General features: G+C 43.2%; 1 protein-coding gene across 2 annotated transcripts in view; it reads left to right on the top strand.

Moving 5' to 3' along the window:
- dock11 (dedicator of cytokinesis 11) overlaps positions 1–21,199 on the top strand; it is a 325,211-nt gene that overhangs the window by 211,336 nt on the left and 92,676 nt on the right. For both annotated transcript variants that reach the window (XM_072270403.1, XM_072270404.1), the window contains exons 41-44: positions 5,645–5,827; positions 7,644–7,757; positions 12,419–12,634; positions 17,541–17,598. In XM_072270403.1, the coding sequence (XP_072126504.1) occupies positions 5,645–5,827; positions 7,644–7,757; positions 12,419–12,634; positions 17,541–17,598 (571 nt within the window). The remainder of the gene's footprint in view (positions 1–5,644; positions 5,828–7,643; positions 7,758–12,418; positions 12,635–17,540; positions 17,599–21,199) is intronic.

Raw genomic sequence — 21,199 nt, 5'->3', positions numbered from 1 at the left:
GAGATTAGGGCTGAGAAGGAAAATGGAAATTCGGCTACAGATTGGCAAGTATGACGTTGTGGCCATCTCTGAAATTTGGCTAAAGGATAGCTGCCATTGGGAACTGACTGTCCAAGGATACACAGTGTATCAGAAAGATAGGTTAGTAGGCAAAGGGGGTGGTGTGGCCCTGTATAGAAGAAATGATAATGAATCATTAGAAAGAGATGACATAGGATCAGAAGGTGTAGAGTCTCTATGGGTTGAGTTAAGAAATGGTAAGGGTAAAAGGACCCTAATGGCAGTTGTATACAGGCCTCCAAACAGCGCCGGGATGTGGATTACAAATTACAGCAGGAGATAGAAAAGGTGTGTCAGAAGGGCCATGTCATGATAATCATTAGGGATTTTAACATGAAAGTGGATTGGGAAAACCAGGCCAGTACTGGTCATCAAGAGAGAGAATGTCTAAGGGATAGCTCTTTGGAACTGCTTGTTGTTGAGCCCACTAGGGGATCGGCTGTACTGGATTGGGTGTTGTGCAATGATCTGGAGGTGATAAGAGAGCTTATGGTTAAGAAACCTTTAGGGTACAGTGATTACAGTATGATCAAGTTCACATTGAAATTTGAGAGGGAAAAAATAAAATTGAACGTGTCGGTATTTCAGTGGAGTAAAGGAAATTAAAATGCCATGAGAGAGAAACTGGCCAAGATTGACTGGAAAGGGACACTAGCAGGAAGACAGCAGAGCAGAAATGGCTGGAGTTTCTGCGAAAAATGAAGTAAGTGCAAGATAGATCTATTCCAAATAAGAAGAAATTTTCAAATGGTAGAAGGACACTACCGTGGCTGATAAGTGAAGTCAGAGCCAAAGTAAAAGCAAAAGTACAATGAAGGCAAAGCTAATGGCAAGATAGAGGATTGGGAAGCTTTTAAAAACTTGCAGAAGGAAACGCAGACGGTCACTAGGAAGGAAAAGATGGATTATGAGAGGAAGCTGGTGACTATTATCAAAGAAAATACTAAAAGCTTTTTTAAATATATAAAGGGTAAAAGAGAGTTGAGAGTAGATATAGATTGTAATGAGAGACGCAGAGATGGCAGGGGAACTGAATACATATTTTGCATGTCTTCACAGTGGAAGACATTTGCAGTATACCAGACATTAAGAGTATCAGGGAGGTGAAGTATGTGCAGTGAAAATTACAACTGAGAAGGTGCTCAGGAAGCTTAATGGTCTGAGGGTGGCTAAATCTCCTGGACCTGATGGAATACACCCTTAGGTTCTGAAGGAAGTAGCTGGAGAGATTGCAGAGGCATTAACAATGATCTTTCAAGAATCGATAGATTCTGGCATTGTACCAGATGACTGGAAAATTGCAAATGTTACACTACTATTTAAGAAGGGTGGGAGGCAGCAGAAAGGAAACTATAGACCTGTTAGCCTGACATCAGTAGTTGGAAATTTGTTGGAACCAATAGTTAGGGATGAGATTATGGAGTACGTTGAGGCACATGACAAGACAGGCCAAAGCCAGCATGGGTTCCTGAAAGGAAAATCCTGCCTGACTAACCTACTGCAATTTTTTAAGGAAATTACGTAGAGTAGACAAAGGAGATGCAGTGGATGGGGTGTACTTGGATTTTCAGAAGGCCTTTGACAAGGTGCCACACATGAGTCTACTTAGCAAGGTAAGAGCCCATGGAATTACAGGGAAGTTACTAACATGGGTGGAGCATTGGCTGGTCGGCAGAAAGCAGAGAGTGGGAATAAAGGGATCCTATTCTGGCTGGCTGCTGGTTACAAGTGGAGTTTCACAGAGGTCAGTGTTGGGACCACTGCTTTTTACGATGTATGTCAATGACTTAAACTATGGGATTAATGGATTTGTGGCTAAATTTGCCGATGATACAAAGATAGGTGGAGGAGTCGGTAGTGTTGAGGAAATAGAGAACTTGCAGAGTGACTTAGATAGTTTAGGGGAATGGGCAAAGAAGTAGCAAATGAAATACAATGTTAGAAAGTATATGGATATGCACTTGGTGGAAGAAATAAATAGGCAGACTATTACTTAGATTGAGAGAGAATTCAAAATGCAGACTTGCAAAGGGACTTGGGAGTCCTTGTGCAGGATACCCTAAAGGTTAACCTCCAGGTTGAGTCGGTGGTGAAGAAGGCGAATGTAATGTTGCCATTCATTTCTAGAGGTATAGAATATAGGAGCAGGGATGTGATGTTGAGGCTCTATAAGGCACTTGTGAGACCACACTTGGAGTATTGTGTGCAGTTTTGGGCTCCTCATTTTAGAAAGGATATACTGACATTGGAGCGGGTTCAGAGAAGATTCACAAGAATGATTCCAGGAATGAAGGGGTTTGAAGGGGTTACGGTATGAGGAACGTCTGGCAGCTCTTCGGCTGTATTCCCTGAAGTTCAGGAGAATGGGGGGGGGGGGGGGTGGAGGATCTCATAGAAACATTCCGAATGTTAAAAGGTCTGAACAGATTAGATATGTCAAAGTTATTTCCCATAGTAGGGGAGTCTAGGACAAGAGGGGATGACTTTGGGATTGAAGGACATCCTTTTAGAACAGAGATGCGGAGAAATTACTTTAGTCAGAGGGTGGTAAATCTGTGGAATTTGTTGCCATGAGTGGCTGTGGAGGCCAAGTTACTGGGTGCACTTAAGGCAGAGATAGATAAGTTCTTGATTAGCCAGGGCATCAAAGGGTATGGGGAGAAGGCAGGGGAGTTGGGATGACTGGAAGAATTGGTTCAGACATGATTGAATGGTGGAGCAGACTTGATGGGCCGAATGGCCTACCTCTGCTCCTATAAGACTGCTCTGAGCACACTGACTGGCACATGTTCAGGGAGGCTGCAACCAACTTAGAGGAGTACACGACATCAGTGACTAGCTACATCAGTAAGTGCATCGATGACGTCACTGTGGCCAAGACCTTCACTATACGCTCTAACCAGAAACCATGGATGACTGCCCTCTACACCTTCCTTGTTTGCTCGCAGCCCTTCCTGTCAGAATCCATCTTTCCCAGCTCTTTGTCACCTCCACCTATCATATCCCAGTCTCTGTCACTATTTCGATTGTGCCCTCCTCCATCTGCCAATCACCTTCCCTTACCTCTATCCACATATTTCTCATCAGCATTAGCCCTGCCCTTTCTGACTCCTCTTGTATCCCCTCTACTCCTTCTCTGCAGATGAACGGTCTCAAGCTGAAACATCAGCTGCCCATTCCCCCCCTCCCCCCCCCCCCAGATGCTACCTGGCCTGTGGAGGTCCTCCAACTTCCTGTTTGTGTTCCAGAATGTATTTTTTTCTGTCTCCCTCATCGGTTACTTCTGATGCTTTCTAACCAATCACCTGGTTATTCCAAGCAATCACCAGTTGTTCAGGAACACCATCTACCACCACCTCCTTAGGGTAAGGTGCCCACCTGCTAATGGTCTCAATATCCTAATACTCAGGATATTCAGGAGGACATGGAGCAATCACTCTCCGCTGAACATTGACGATTGCTCTGTGAGATCATTAGAAGGACAAAATTTCTTTGTGTTCACCTGGTGGAGAATCTCACCTGGTCCCTCAACACCAGTTCCATAGCAAAGAAAGCCCAGCAGTGTCTCTACTTTCTGCGAAGGGTGAGAATAGTCCACCTCCCACCCCCCATCCTCACCACATTCTACAGAGGTTGTATTGAGATCATCCTGAGCAGCTGCATCGCTGCCTGGTTCGGAAATTGCACCATCTCAGATCACAAGACCCTGCAACCCTGTGGTCAGCTGAGAAGATCATCGGGGTCTCTCTTCCCGCCATTACAGACATTTACACCACAAGCTGCATCCATAAAGCAAACAGCATTATAAAGGACCTCACGCACCCCTCATACAAACGCTTCTCCCTCCTGCCATCTGGAAAAAGGCGCCGAAGCATTCAGGCTCTCATGACCAGGCTATGTAACAGTTTCTTCCCCCAAGCCATCAGATTCCTCACTACCCAGAGCCTGGACTGACGCCAACCTACTGCCCTCTACTGTCCTCTACTGTGCCTAGAGTCTTGTTTATTATTTATTGTAATCTCTGCAATGTTTTGTGCACTTTACGCAGTCCTGGGTAGGTCTGTAGCCTAGTGTAGTTTTTGTGTTGTCTTACGTAGTTCAGTGTAGTTTTTGTATTGTTTCATGTAGCACCATGGTCCTGAGATAGGTTGTCTCATCTTTACTGTGTACTGTACCAGCAGTTATGGTCGAAATGACAATAAAAAGTGACTTGACTGGTATCTTATAGTTTTATGGATTAGCCATGCTGAAACAGTGGAGCGACTCAGTGGGTTAAATGGCCTATTTCTAATCTGAAATCTTATGGCCTCTCGTTGTATATGTACTCAATGCTGGAGAGGATTGATACCTGGAATATGCCACCAGAGGATGTGATAAAATCAAATACAATCACTAGGGATAAAGCGTGGAGGGATATAGGCAATCAGGATTAGCATAGATGAGCAAAAAAGTCAGCACGGACATGATGGGCAGAAGGGCCTGTTCCTGTTTTCTTTGACTCTCGGTGCTAATAGTTTTCATGGCATGGTGATCCAGTTGTTCTGGTGGAAGTTGATTTCTTTGACATGACTCAGCAGACGAGAAGTGAGTGATCTGACTTACGGCATTGAAATGTTGGAGGGATTTTGCACTCTGAGGTCATTTCCTTTGGCAAAGCATCCAAAGCATGAGATCTGAAACTAAGAGGTAACCAGGATGATTCAGGCTGAAACTGGTTACCAAGCCTGAGGCCAACCACGACTGCCTTTTGGTGATCCAGTTGGAGCTCCTAGATATTGATTTTAAGTACCAGAGGTTGCTGATGACGAGTCTGGGTTTTGTGTTCAATGGGAATTTTTCACATAAAGTTTGCAGCTATGTATGGAGTTAGCTTGTGTTGTTCCCTGTGCTCTCTCTGCCCTGCAGTATCTCTACAATGACATTAGATTACTTAAGGATATAGTGGAAAAATACCATTCGGGCTCATCGGCTTCTGTCTGCATTTCTACTCCACTCCAGTCCCGTTTTTCCTCATTGAACCCTCTCAGTGTAACCCTCTGTACCCTTCAGCTTCCTGTTATGTGTAATCAGTGAAAGTGAGTTCCACATTTGCTTTGACTAAAAACCTTTCTTCTGAATTCCCCAAGGGATTTCTTGGTGATTTCCACATGAATTTGGATTCTAATTAAACTCTTCCCCATAAGTGGAATTATTCTCTCTCTATACTCTCACGGTATCTCTGTGAGGGAGACCCTCGGCCTTCCTTTCATGCAATAATCTGGGAGCTCAGCACCTCGTCTGGTTCTTCAGCAAAATAAAGGAAGCTTGATCCTGACCTTCAGTGTGTGGGGTTTGAATGCTCTGCTGCAGACTACAAGCTTTCCCTCAGGTGTGCCTGTTTCCTCACATATCCCAAAGTGCAGCTGGGAGGCGAATTGGGCCACTGTAAGTTGTCCCATGTGTCATTGAGTGCGAGAATCTGGGAATAGTGGTGAGAGGAATGAAAAGGGATTTATTATGGGATTGGTGTCAATGGTCAGCATGAATTCAGTCAGCTGAAGCTTCTGCTCCCGCACTGCACTGTTCTCTGTTCTATGTGTTCCAGTTCCCATCAATATTTTTCAAAGGACGGGACAACATCTGCGCCACATTTTGCTATGAAATCTTAAAGGGCTGCACCTCAAAGCTGAACTCGACTCGTAGTGAAGCCTCTGCTCTCCTCTACCTATTGATGAGGAACAACTTTGATTACACCAAGAGGAAGACCTTCCTGAGAACTCACCTGCAGGTCAGTCCCATGGTGATGAACCACCCCCAGTGTCCAGTCTTGCAGCGTGCCTGCAGTTAATGTGGTGTACTGTTGGGTGCATCCATCTTATTGCTTGTGATTCGTCCCAACAGTAATCATCATTCACATCTGTTGCGGAGATCCAAATCATCCCCACCTGCGTGCTGTCTGGACAAGTGTACCTGCCCTCACACAATGATCCACAAAACAGGAAAACCTTTGCATGTTCCATAGGGAAGTGGGGAACTGTTGCTGGTGTACGTTATGTAACCAGTAGTGAACTCAGGATTGAGAATATAAGGACAATAGCAAAGAGTGTCAGGAGGAGAATTGTAAAATGGAGACCCAAGAGACTGTGGAATCATTGTCCTGTTGTAACCCACAACAACCTTGTACACTATCCAAGCAATCAACCTTCATGGCATGTACAAGCTTACTAACTCACCCTTCCACTTCCTCATCCAAGTCACTTATAAAAATGACAAAGAACCAGGCACTGCTAGCTCAAAGTCAAAGTTGAATTTATTGTTATATCCACAAGTACATGTATGCAGAGGTGCAATAAAAAAAATTGCTTGTAGCAGCATCAGGGCACATAGTATCAGAAAAGCAACATTCACAAGATAAATGTAAATTAAATACTAGTTTCATAAGAAAAACACACAGAGCCAAAAAAAATAAAGTTCATTGAAGTTCAAGTGTGAGATGAACAAAGTGGTAATGGTGTTGCTTTACTGAAGGGTTGCACACATTGGTTCAAGCATCAAATGTTTAAGGGGAGTGGCTGTACTTGAACCTGGTTATGTGGGACTTCAGGCTTCTGGACTTCCTGCCTGATGGTAGCAGAAGATAACATTGCCCGGGTGGTGGAATTCCTTGATGGATGTTGCCTTCTTGAGGCGGTATTGGGTGAAATCGTAAGATGATCCATGTCATCTTTTTAGTTTCCTAAGTTGTCTTCTCTTCCCCCTCTTTCAGGACCATAGCACAGTCTCCTGGACTCTCGCCCCCGTCCCTCCCCCAGCATCCACGCTTTCTGACCCTTTGGAGTCATATGCCACTATCAAATATTTTTTCCCTTCCTTACCCTTCAGTGTTCCAAAGGAACTGCTGGCTGTTTTCGACATCCACTACCCTCCCTGTGGTATATTTTAATGCAATCTTAGGAAAGGCTAAATTTGCCCCTTTATTACCTCCATTATCAATGATTTCAAGGGGTCCAGATGCTCCAGGTGAATGAAGCAGCAATTGATGCAAAGTTCGTTCAGTGCTCCTGTCCAGCACAGTGAAGGTAAACCCAGCCTGGGTGACTACTTTGTCATGTGTCTCAGTTGAGTCCACATGACTTACCGTTGCCTCAATTCTCCATCCCACTCTCACTATGACTCTGGAGGACAGCAAGCTCCAGACAACAGCACAGCCACTGCATTCAAACTTTTTGGATGTGACACAGATCTGGTCTACCAAATGACGGATCACCTCATTGCTTTTTCTCCTCCCTTAACCCCACCACAGCCCTTTCTTTACACCGTAAAAGTGCTTTATTTCATTTACGATGGAACCAAAATCTGCTTCTCGTGCCACAATTGCTGCCTGACTTGAGTAACACCAAAATGTTCTATTTTTAACTGAAACCTCCTTTGTTATAAGTCTTCCTTTTCATGCCAGTGTTTCAGCCTTAACTGCCTTCTTAAAGATTGGATTCCAAACTTATATTAAATGATCCTCTCGTTGATAAGTTTACGGATTTGTGCTCATTCCAAAATATCTCATCAGTGGGAAGGATTAACAAACATAGCCTTTGTTTCCATTCTAGATCATTATCGCAGTGAGCCGATTAATAGCCGATGTTGTTTTTACTGGAGGTTCCAGGTTCCAAGACTCGCTTTCTATTATCAACAACTTTGCCAACAGTGACAAGGCTCTGAAGGTATGGATACATTTCCTAACACAGACGCAGACAGGTGCCCTCCTGTGGCTATGTGTGTGGTGGGCTGAATGACCTGCTATATGATTCTATGACAGCAAATCACATGATGTAGAGACGAGTATTTCCTAAGCACTATTATCCCACTTAAAGTGAAAGTACAGCTCTTTATCTTAATAGCACCAGTGCATCAACAAGTAGTAGGAGGGAATTAATCACCAACTGTCCCATTAGTTAGATATTGTTCATACTTCATTGTTTGTCCATCTTGCCCGTGAATATTCTATGCCAGTCTCTTACTTTGGCGTAGATGCTTATCTGCATTAGTATAATTTGACCACCCCTATTTAACTGGATTTTCCAAAGGCATCCATTAAGGCAGGAGATTAAAAGAATGTTAGATTAATTAAGGGTTGCTCGGTCTAGGGACTAACATTTTCAAAGTTCAAAGTAAAATTTATCATCAGAGTACATGCATGTCGCCACATTCAACCCTGAGATTCTTTTTCCTGCGGGCATAGTCAGCAATTCTATAGAACAGTAACTGTAAACGGGATCAATGAATAACAAACAGTGCAAATGCAAATATAATTAGCAATAAATAACAAGATAAAGAGACCTTAAAGTGAGATAGAAACATAGAAACATAGAAAATAGGTGCAGGAGTAGGCCATTCGGCCCTTCGAGCCTGCACCGCCATTTATTATGATCATGGCTGATCATCCAACTCAGAACCCCGCCCCAGCCTTCCCTCCATACCCCCTGATCCCCGTAGCCACAAGGGCTGTATCTAACTCCCTCTTAAATATAGCCAATGAACTGGCCTCAACTGTTTCCTGTGGCAGAGAGTTCCACAGATTCACCACTCTCTGTGTGAAGAAGTTTTTCCTAATCTCGGTCCTAAAAGGCTTCCCCTTTATCCTCAAACTGTGGCCCCTTGTTCTGGACTTCCCCAACATCGGGAACAATCTTCCTGCATCTAGCCTGTCCAATCCCTTTAGGATTTTATACGTTTCAATCAGATCCCCCCTCAATCTTCTAAATTCCAACGAGTACAAGCCCAGTTCATCCAGTCTTTCTTCATATGAAAGTCCTGCCATCCCAGGAATCAATCTGGTGAACCTTCTTTGTAGTCCCTCTATGGCAAGGATGTCTTTCCTCAGATTAGGGGACCAAAACTGCACACAATACTCCAGGTGTGGTCTCACCAAGGCCTTGTACAACTGCAGTAGTACCTTCCTGCTCCTGTACTCGAATCCTCTCACTATAAATGCCAGCATACCATTCGCCTTTTTCACCGCCTGCTGTACCTGCATGCCCACTTTCAATGACTGGTGTATAATGACACCCAGGTCCCGTTGCACCTTCCCTTTTCCTAATCGGCCACCATTCAGATAATAATCTGTTTTCCTATTTTTGCCACCAAAGTGGATAACTTCACATTTATCCACATTAAATTGCATCTGCCATGAATTTGCCCACTCACCCAACCTATCCCAGTCACTCTGCATCCTCTTAGCATCCTCCTCACAGCTAACACTGCCACCCAGCTTCGTGTCATCTGCAAACTTGGAGATGCTGCATTTAATTCCCTCATCCAAGTCATTAATATATATTGTAAACAACTGGGGTCCCAGCACTGAGCCTTGAGATACCCCACTAGTCACCGCCTGCCATTCTGAAAAGGTCCCGTTTATTCCCACTCTTTGCTTCCTGTCTGCTAACCAATTCTCCATCCACATCAATACCTTACCCCCAATACCATGTGCTTTAAGTTTGCACACTAATCTCCTGTGTGGGACCTTGTCAAAAGCCTTTTGAAAATCCAAATATACCACATCCACTGGTTCTCCCCTATCCACTCTACTAGTTACATCCTCAAAAAATTCTATGAGATTCGTCAGACATGATTTTCCTTTCACAAATCCATGCTGACTTTGTCCAATGATTTCACCGCTTTCCAAATGTGCTGTTATCACATCTTTGATAACTGACTCCAGCAGTTTCCCCACCACTGACGTTAGGCTAACCGGTCTATAATTCCCTGGTTTCTCTCTCCCTCCTTTTTTAAAAAGTGGGGTTACATTAGCCACCCTCCAATCCTCAGGAACTAGTCCAGAATCTAACGAGTTTTGAAAAATTATCACTAATGCATCCACTATTTCTTGGGCTACTTCCTTAAGCACTCTAGGATGCAGACCATCTGGCCCTGGGGATTTATCTGCCTTCAATCCCTTCAATTTACCTAACACCACTTCCCTACTAACATGTATTTCACTCAGTTCCTCCATCTCACTGGACCCTCTGTCCCCTACTATTTCTGGAAGATTATTTATGTCCTCCTTAGTGAAGACAGAACCAAGGTAATTATTCAATTGGTCTGCCATGTCCTTGGTCCCCATAATCAATTCACCTGTTTCTGGCTGTAGGGGACCTACACTTGTCTTTACCAGTCTTTTCCTTTTTACATATCTATAAAAGCTTTTACAGTCAGTTTTTATGTTCCCTGCCAGTTTTCTCTCATAATCTTTTTTCTCTTTCCTAATTAAGCCCTTTGTCCTCCTCTGCTGAACTCTGAATTTCTCCCAGTCCTCAGGTGAGCCACTTTCTCTGGCTAATTTGTATGCTTCTTCTTTGGAATTGATACTATCCCTAATTTCTCTTGTCAGCCACGGGTGCACTACCTTCCTTGATTTATTCTTTTGCCAAACTGGGATGAACAATTGTTGTAGTTCATCCATGCAACCTTTAAATGCTTGCCATTGCATATCCACCGTCAATCCTTTAAGTGTCATTTGCCAGTCTATCTTAGCTAATTCACGTCTCATACCTTCAAAGTTACCCCTCTTTAAGTTCAGAAACTTTGTTTCTGAATTAACTATATCACTCTCCATCTTAATGAATAATTCCACCATATTATGGTCACTCTTACCCAAGGGGCCTCTCACGACAAGATTGCTAATTAATCTTTCCTCATTGCTCAAAACCCAGTCCAGAATAGCCTGCTCTCTAGTTGGTTCCTCGACATGTTGGTTCAAAAAACCATCCCGCATACATTCCAAGAAATCCTCTTCCTCAGCACCTTTACCAATTTGGTTCACCCAATCTACATGTAGATTGAAGTCACCCATTATAACTGCTGTTCCTTTATTGCACACATTTCTAATTTCCTGTTTAATACCATCTCCGACCTCACTACTACTACTCAGTTGTGGGAATGCCAGGAATCGAATATATTTTAATACATTTTAGCATGTATACAGAATTGATTAAAAGAGAGTGGGACTAGGAGTAAATTGGTCTTTTTTCAGGCTGCAGGTGAGCTGTCTCAAGAATCATTACCATTGCTATTCATTGTTCGTATTTGTTTTTGGTAGAAAGGCAATGTATGGGTTTATTGTGATGCAGAACAAGGTGGTGAACTGTGCTGGGGTGGATTCAGAGTCAACAGGGGGACCTAGATTAAAGAAGTAGGTGAGAGACCAGCGGATGGAGGACAACCTCAGAGAATGAGATTACGCATTACAGTGGGAAGAGCAGGAAAGCAAAATGTTCTTTCAACAGTGGGAAATTGGGAAATGTATGATTCAGGATCGTGAGGTGTGAAATGTCAGCCTTCGGGTATACCACACAGCTATGAACACAAGTGAGATGTTCCTTTTTTTTTTGCAATGAATTGGAATGAAAAGTAAGGAAGTTTTGGTGAGATTGTGCAGAGCTTTGGCAAGCTGTATTTGGTTTGAATTTTAATGCAGATGTTAGTAAAAGGAGTAACTCTTTGGAATATGTACAGAATGATAATTTATAATTGTGGAATCTCTGTAACCAAAAGCAATATGTGAGCAGCTTTATATAAACACAGGGCTTCAATAAAATGCCCAAGCTAACCTGAGCAGTGGTAGTAAATGGCAAATTTCAATGTCCCTACAGTTCATCTCCTTCAATCCATTCAATATTCCATTCTCCAGCCTTAGAAAGCACATTCTTCTGGTATTTATTGCTACGGTAGAATGAATTGATTGAACCTTAGCTAATGAGTACCTCTCCAACCCATGGATACTGCCATGATCTGAGCAATGGCAATGGAAAATCATGTGATGGCATCCTCTAAACCATCTCAGTTCTGCCTCTCACACTGGTACATTACTGCCATACGTGTCTCACCTCCTTCCACCCATCTACCACACTGTAGATTGTCCAAAGTTTTGCTATCCATGTCCTGGACTCTTCTCGCATTGCCCCTAACTCGAGCTTTCTCAATAAGCTTCTTCATTCTTAGAAGCTTCTATAGCCATCCCCCAGCTTACCGCTGCAAACTGAACCAGACTTGTAGCATTGCAAGCCCTGTATTCTTTCAAGCCAAGCCCTGTATTCTAGCAAGATTGAAATTTCCTCCCAAGCCTTGCTATCTCTCAGCTTTTCCAATTCATTGATTGAAATTTGGCTTTGGGTATTTCAATTAGATGTGTGTCCTGGCATCTCAGGTTGTTCAATGTCAAAATTTATCCTTTTGAATTTATTGTGGAATGCCAACTAAATGTGTTACATTATTGTAATGTGGGGTTTATTGAGCAGGATTGTTAAGGTGAAATTGTGGTTATCTTGGTAATTATTCTGCACATTTTGTAAAAACATTTCAGAACTGAGTTTCCTCCTTTTTTCAGGCAACTGCTTTTCCAAGTGAGGTCAAAGATCTAACCAAGAGAATTCGGACAGTCCTGATGGCCACTGCCCAGATGAAGGAGCATGAGAAAGACCCTGAGATGCTGGTGGACCTTCAGTATAGCTTAGCCAAATCCTACGCCAGCACACCTGAGCTGAGGAAGACTTGGCTGGGTAGTATGGCTAAAATCCATGTGAAAAACGGAGACCTCTCGGAGGTGAGTAACCATCAAGCTTGAGTATATGTATGTGTGCTCAAATTCTGGGATAATTGTTGGCAAATTTTAACTAAACCTCAATGTAGTCAGGAAATAAGTTAGCTTGTTAGTCAGAGACAAGAGACTACATATGCTGAAATCTGGAACAACACACAAGAAAGCTGGAAGAGCTAAGTGAGTCAGACAGCATCTGTGGAGGGAAGAGGACATTCGATATTTTCTGTGAAGAGATGACCAGAATAAGAATCCCAACCTGAAATATCAACTTTTCATTCCATCCATAGATGCTGCCTCACCCACTGAGTCCCCCCCAACATTTCCTGTGTAGTTAGTTAATTACAAAGTGTAGTTTATCATCATAAATGTCAGGGTGCATTGGAATTCCTTTTCACTCAAAGGGTAAACAATGTAAATGGTAATAATAAATATGATGGTGAGTGTCAAAGAGCTGAATGGTGCAAAGATTGCAGTGCAAGAAGAATACTGGAATGACAATGTAGAAATAACTAAGGGAGACTAATAAGTACATGAATGTGACAGCACCACTAGGAAGATTGATTGGTTCAGGAGTCTGATGGCAGTGGAGCACAATTCATGAAAAGTAACCATATAACTATTGAAAACTCAAACCATTTCCCTTGGAGAAAGGAACTTACAGACCTTTGCCCAGACTGGTCCAGCCCAAATCATAAAGTTGCTGTTAGTTTGCCTTATCAAGTTACTTAATAAATATCCTTAATTAGTTTAAACCAGGCTAATACCAGCCATGGCAGTCGGTGGTGAACTTATGGCATGCTTTATAGCCAAAGAAGGTAAGCAACAGCAGAAGTAGGTAACTTGATCCTTCAGTCCTGCTCCATCTTTCAGAAACCACACAGGTTTTGGCTGCTTTTGGCCTCAGCAACATTTTCCAGCACTGTTCTCACATCTCTTGAATCTTTCACTGTCTGGTGCAAATGTATCTATCTTTTGCCAATGGACTTGGTGCCTGAGCCTCCATAGTTCTCTCTGGTCACGAATGTCAAAGATTCACCAGCCTTTGAGTGATGGAAGTTCCCTTCATCTTCGTCCTGAACACCATAGGGCGCATGGTAATTTAGTGGCTTGGCCTGCGCAATCACTTTATAGCATCAGTGATTATCGATTGGGGTTCAACTCCTGCTGCTGGCTGTGAGGATATTCTCCCAGTAACCACGTAGGTTTCTTTCCGATGCTCCAGTTTCCACCCACGTTCCAAAGACATGGTTAAGGTTAGGGTTGTATGTTAGCACTGGAAGTGTGGCGACACTCGTAGGACGCCCAGCACAATCGTCGTAGTTTTCATTTGACACAAACAACACATTTCACTGTCTGTTTTGAAGTATGTGTGACAAATAAAGTTAATCTTTTGTACTATCTCGAACTCTCTCCCTAATTCTAGAGTCCTCAGCTGGGATGAATATCCTCCCTACACCCATCAAAAAGTGTTGCAAGTTCCACGATGCTTCTAAATTTGAAGCTCTAGAGAATGCAGTCTCAGTCTGTTCAGTTTCTTATCTTAAGGCAGTGGTTGCTGGATAGTGAATCTTTACTATGGTAGGTTTTTCCTTTCTTGGGAATTAAACTGCACACAATACTCCAGACAATCTCCTCAAGTCCTACTCAGTTGCAATAAGAATTCTTCAATGTTATATTCAAATCCTCTCCAGTAAAGATTGCTAATCACTTACAAGACATGCATTTTGGCCTCCGGTGACATGTATGCAAACACATCCAAGTCCCATTACACATCAAAGTTACTCAGTCTTTTGCATTTAATTATCACTCTTCTGCATTGATTACTAAAATGGATAACCACACATTTACCACATTATATACCAGATGTTCTGAATTGTTCATTACTCCATGTGTTTAAAGATGCAGGAAGGTAACATTGAGGAGTGGTTTGAGGCATGAATTCCAGTGCAGCATTTGCTACAAAATTTGGAATGTTCATTTATCAGAAGCACAGAGAACAGTGCAGCATATTAAATAGACGCTTGGCCCACCATGTCAGTGCCAACCATGATGCCAGTTTAAACTAATCCCATGCTTGCAAATGTCCATGTCCTTGCATTCCTTGCCTGACCCAATGTCTAAGTGCCTCTTAAATGCTGCTGTTGTACCTGCTGAGGCTTTATAAGGCATTGGTCAGACCAATGACCGATTTGCGAGTAGTTTTGGGCTCCTTATCTAAGAAAGGATTTGCTGGCGTTGAAGAGGGTTCGGAGGAGGTTCATGTGAATTGTCCCAGGAAGGGTTAGTGTATGAGGAGTGCTTCATGGCTCTACGCCTGTACTTGATGGAGTTTGGAAGAATGAAGTGAGATCTCATTGAAACCTATTGAATATTGAATGACCTAAAAAAGAATCTAGTGCTTTTCCAGCATATACGACAAATAAACTCTTCCAGCCTGGGACAGGTATGGACTTGAGCTGATATTTTGATGACAAACTCTGCCATCTTCATCAGGGTTGATGCCTGGGCATGTCTAGTCTGTTGGTATATATACCCATGTCGTCCGTCCGTCCTGATCGGTTAGTCCTCATCCAATTAGGTTTTTGCTTCCCCAGCTTGTTTACAATCAATTTCCAGTTCTTACTTAGAGTGAGACCTTCACCTTTGTTAAAATTCTTTTTCTTTAGTTTCATTTCAATGGCTTCCAAAAGTCATTGGTGCGGCACAGTAGTTTTGTGTCAAAGTCATTCCTATGGCCACTGGCTTCACCGGGTAACTCAAATGGATACACCTACTATGCTTCTTGATGTAGGTTTCCACTATGCGTCATGTCTGGCTGATATAGATCTACAAACCTATAAGGAAGCTCAAATCACAGCTTAGGCGATCAAAGGTGACCTGAGGTCGGCTGGCACTTACAGGATTCCCTATGAATGCAGAGTAGCGTATATCGGCCAGATGGGACGCATGGTAGAAGCCCACCTCAAGGAGCACAAGAGGTGTTTCTGTTTGAGTTACCCAGAGAAATCAGCCGTAGCAGAACACTACATACACAATGGCCATAGGATTGACTTGAACTCAAAACTACTGTGCCCCACCAATGGCTTTTTGGACCGCCTGCTGAAGAAAGCCATTAAAATAAAATTAGAAAAAAATAATTTTAACGAAGACAAAGGTCTCACTCAAAGTAAGAACTGAAATTCGATTGTAAACAAGGTGGGGCAGCAGAAACCTGATTGGTTTAAGTCCTTACTTAAGAAAGGATGTGCTGACGTTGGAAAAGGTACAGAGAAGATTCACTAGAATGATTCCGGGAATGAGAGGGTTGACATATGAGGAATGTTTGTCCGCTCTTGGACTGTATTCCTTGGAGTTTAGAAGAATGAGGGGAGACCTCATAGAAATATTTCGAATGTTAAAAGGCATGGACAGAGTGCATGTGGCAAAGTTGTTTCCCATGATGGGGGAGTCTAGTACGAGAGGGCATGACTTAAGGATTGAAGGGCGTCCATTCAGAACAGAAATGCGAAGAAATTTTTTTAGTCAGAGGGTGGTGAATCTATGGAATTTGGAGGCCAAGGCATTGGGTGTATTTAAGGCAGAGATTGATAGGTATCTGAGTAGCCAGGGCATCAAAGGTTATGGTGAGAAGGTGGGGGAATGGGACTAAATGGGAGAATAGATCAGCTTATGATAAAATGGCAGAGCAGACTCGATGGGCCGAATGGCCTACTTCTGCTCCTTTGTCTTATGGTCTTATAGTGAGTCCACATCCAATCAGGAGGAACAGATTACGGGGTTATGTGTACCACTGGACTAGACATACCCAGGTATCATCTCTGATGAAAATGGCAGAGTTCGTCATCAAAGCATTGGTTAAAATCAATACCTATACCTGGCTAGAGGCCCAGTTTGAATGTCCTAGATGGAGTGGATGTGAAGAGGATGTTTCCTATAGTGGGGGAGTCTAGGATCAGAGGGCACAGCCTCAGTATAATGGGGCATCCATTTAGAACAGAGATGAAGAGGAATTTCTTTAGACAGAGGGCTTAGTGGATCTGTGGAATTCATTGCTACAGACAACTGTGGAGTAGAGGTAGTTGAGTATGTTTAAAGTAGAGATTCATGGGTTCCTGATTAGTAAGGGTGTCAAAGGTTACATGAAGAAGGCAGGAGAATGAGGTTGAGAGGGATAATAAATCAGCCATGGTGAAATAGCGGAGCAGACCTGATGTGTCAAATAGGTGCAGAATTAGGTTCTGTCTTATGGTCCTTTGGGGGAAAAACCGACTATCCATCTTATCTGTGCTCTTCAGAGTTTAGAAACAATGCGTAATGTTTCTTTCTCACTGCTATTTTTATTGCCTTATTTCCTTCTCTCTTGATTCCCTTAATGTCCACAAGTCTATCAAGCCGTCACAGCTGTCTGCGGCAGGAATTCCCATCTCTGGTTCACCACCATCGAGATTCTTCTCACTTTGGTCCCAATATGGCCTACGTTCAGTTTGGGACAGTGTGGCCTCTGTAGTAGTACTCAGAATACGGCAACTAGTTTGTATCCAAGGTTTGAGCAACAGCAGCATGGAAATGATCTATTTAGGTGATGCTAATCATGGATTCAATAACCAACCACTGTAGAATGCTGCCCTGCTCATCTACAACTAATTCAAAGAGTTGTGCAACACCAAAACAGACATTTCAGCCCAACTTGTCCATGCTAATGTGAAGGCATCAGAGAAGGGGCATTTTTTTTTAAGCATCAAATCTGAATTTCACCACCTATGAGAAAGCAGCAAGTCCAGAGAGTTTGTGATGGTCTCATGTACATGATAAGGATCCCATAACAAGCTGAATGCATGCAACAATGCTGATTCGGATATGACACTTAATTAAACAACTTGTACTTGATTGTTTGTCTTCTCCTTTGCAGGCAGTGATGTGTTACGTTCACATGGCAGCTGTTGTCGCTGAATACCTTTACAGGAAGAGTAAGACCCAAATTTTCCTTATAAATCCAGTGCTGTTTTTAATTGATGAGAGTGAGATTTTAATGGATGCTCCAGCATTAGTTTCATTTGTGGATCTGACTGGCTTCTTATTTGAAGTGTCTCTCTCTGTTAATGAGAGAAATTGTGACCAGACGCTACATTCTTTTTTTTTGTCTAATCTTGGAGTTCACTGTCAAGGCCAGAATTTGTCGCCCATCCCCGGAGGAATTCAGTGGGAGGAAGGGGAAAAGAACTGTTGATATATCAGGTTGAGACCCTGTATCTAGATTCAGGGTTCAAGAATGTTCACTGTCATTTTCAGTCCACAAGTGTTGCTCCAGATCCGATACAGCACAAAAAACACACAGGGAGGGTAAAAAGCACAATCATAATAAAAAAAAAACATATTAAATGTAAATGAAAGATAGCTTGTATTCGTACATAGATCAAATGTATGTTCATAAAGTGATGCTAAGCTATATATAAGGTGATGAACAGGAAATAATAAAGTAGTGGTGGAGTTAGGTGTTAGTGGAGTTACTGCTTGGGGAAGTAATGTTTTTGAGACTGGTGGTCCTGGTGTGGATGCTATGTAGCCTTCCCACTGATGGGAGTGGAACAAACAGTCCCTGAGCAGGATGCTTGGAACCTTCATGATATTATTGTCCCTTTTCCTGCAGGTTTCTGTATATATGTCTTTGGTGGGTAAACTGATGCCAGTGATGTGTTGGGCAGCTCTGATTACTAGTTGCAGAGCCTTCCTGTCCACCACAGTGCAGATTCCATACCAAGCAGTGGTATGGCTTGTCAGGATGCTCCCTACTGTACATCTGTAGAATGATGTAAGTATGGATGTGCAAAATCAAGTTCTCTTCAGCCTCTGCAGAAAGTAGAGGCATTGGTGAGCTGTCGTGCCTGTGATGGATGTGTTCTAGGACGATGAGGGGTTCTGTGAGGTGTGCACCCCGAGGAGTTTGAAACTATTCGCAGTTTCCACTGCTGTGCTACTGATGTAAAGAGGGTGTGCGTGGTGCAAGTTCTCCTGAAGTCGATAACCATCTCACTTGTCTTGTTGACTTTAAGAAGAGGTGTTTCCCTGGCGTCAAGCCTCGAACTCTGCCGCTCACCACTGTCATGTCATTGGCAAATTTAACAAGGTACGTACTGTAACTGCTTGGGTGTTCAGCCAAGTTGTCAGTGTGTGAGCAGAGTGTACAGCAGTGGGCTCAGCCCTCAGTCCTGAGGGCATCCGTGTTGAGGATGATGGGGAGGGCGAAGTGGTTTTGCATCCTGACTATCTGGGTCTGTTGGTTAGGAAATCCAACACCCAATTGCGCAGCGGTGTATTTAGACAAAGGAGTAGGAGTTGTGTTTACCAACGTCCTTGGGGCAATAATGAATGACAAACTGAAATCCAAAGACAGCAAAGTGACTTAAGTGTTTTTGTTTTCCAGGTGTGTCAGAGCCAGGTTCTGTTACATCTGTTGTAGAATGATCCTGTTATTAAGCATATTGGTGGGTGTCTAGTGTGGTAGGAATGGAGTTTTTGATATTTGCCATTATCAACCATTCAAAGCATTTCTTGATGATTGGCGTCAGTGTCACCAAGCAGTCATCATTTAGTTCTGAGGGTGTAGATCTTTGGTATGGGGATTTTGGTGGTTAATTTGTAGTCTGGATGAGTGAAGTTTTGAAGATGGCTGGATGAATCGTGAATCAGAATCAGGTTTATTATCACCGGCATGTGACATCAAATTTGTTAATTTAGCAGTAACAGTTCAATGCAATACATAATCTAGCAGAGAGAAAAAAATTAATAATAAATAAATAAAATGTAACAATAATAAATAAACAATTACATACATTAAATAAATTTTTAAAAACCTGCAAAAACAGAAATACTTTTTTTTAAAGTGAGGTAGTGTCCAAAGCTTCAAAGTCTATTTAAGAATCGGATGGCAGAGGGGAAGAAGCTGTTCCTGAATCGCTGGATGTGTGCCTTCAGGTTTCTGTACCTCTTGCTTGATTGTAACAGTGAGAAAAGGGCATGCCCTGGGTGCTGGGTGTCCTTAATAATGGACGCTGCCTTTCTGAGACACTGCTCCCTAAAGGTATCCTGGCTACTTCGTAGGCTAGTGCCCAAGATGGAGCTGCCTAGATTTACAACCTTCTGCAGCTTCTTTTGGTCCTGTGCAGTAGCCCCTCCATACTAGCCTGTCAGAATGCTCTCCACTGTACAACTATAGAAGTGTTGTAGATGTCAAGACTGAGCGCGGAGATCGAAGGTGGTATAAAGAGATGGGGGAGGTTTGGTGTGGCAATGTGACAGAGGCTGGCAAGTTCCACCTGCCCTTCACTTCTCCTCTCGTGATTTCCTTTATCATATCCCTTCTTTATCAGACTCTAGCACTGCAATCCTTTGTTTCCCTGCGTATCATCCTCCAGTCTGTGACCCCAGCTTCACCCCCTCCCACTGAGGGTGGATGATGGGTAGATGAACCAGACGGGGAGTATGGTGAATGGAATTGGAGGACACAGACAATCATTGCAGTGTAGGAAAATGGGGGAGGAGCAGGGGTCACATAGTGGTCCATAAAGTCTTGAGGGGCATAGATTTGGTAAATGCACAGTCTTTTTTCTCAGGGCTGGGGAATCAAGAACTGGATGGCGTAGGTTTAAGGTGAGAGATTTAACAGGGGCCTGAGGGGTAACTTTTTTCATACTGGATATGGTCCATTCATGAAAGGAAGTGAGGCGAGTACATTCACAACATTTAGATTAGATTAGATTATGAGGACGCTCAGTCCTCGTTTATTGTCATTTAGAAATACATGCATTAAAAAATGATACAATGTTTCTCCAGAATGATATTACAAGAAACACAAGACAAACCAAGACCAAAACGGACAAAACCACATAATTATAACATATAGTTACAACAGTGCAAAGCAATACTGTAATTTGATAAAGAGCAGACCATGGGCATGGTAAAAAAAAGTCTCAAAGTCCCGATAGCCTCATCATCTCATGCAGATGGTAGTTCATCTCCCTGCCATGATCCTCTAAGCACCGCAAACTTGCCAATGCAGCACCATTGGAAGCACCCGACCGCAGCAGACTCTGAGTCCATCCGAAAACTTCGAGACTCCGACCAGCCCTTTGACACTGGACGCTGAGCACCGAGCACCACCCTCTGCCGAGTGCTTCGACCCTGCCCCGACCGCCAAGCAACAAGCAAAGCCGAGGACTCTGGGCCTTCCCCTCTGGAGATTTCGTACCACACAGTAGCAGCAGCAGCGAAGCAGGCATTTCAGAAGTTTTACCAGATGTTCCTCCGTGCCCTCACATCCGTCTCCATCAAATCAGGATTGTGCACGGCACCCTACTTGACAAATAACAGACATCATCACCAGAGTGGCCGCTGCGAACTGCTTCGTGCTGCCATCTTCTCCATTTAAAAGGAATTTGGGCAGATTCACATGTTGGAAAGATGCGGGTAAATGAGATTACCTTCAATGGGAATTTTGGCCAGCAGTTGGGCCAAGAGACCCATTTCCATGCTTGATGGATGGATGGAGTAGGGAAAAAATGGCAGGTTCAG

The sequence above is a fragment of the Mobula birostris genome, chromosome 10, assembly GCF_030028105.1.
Source record: "Mobula birostris isolate sMobBir1 chromosome 10, sMobBir1.hap1, whole genome shotgun sequence".
Classification (NCBI taxonomy): domain Eukaryota; kingdom Metazoa; phylum Chordata; class Chondrichthyes; order Myliobatiformes; family Myliobatidae; genus Mobula; species Mobula birostris.
The sequence above is the reverse complement of the archived record's forward strand: the minus strand, read 5'-3'. Positions and strand labels throughout refer to the sequence as shown.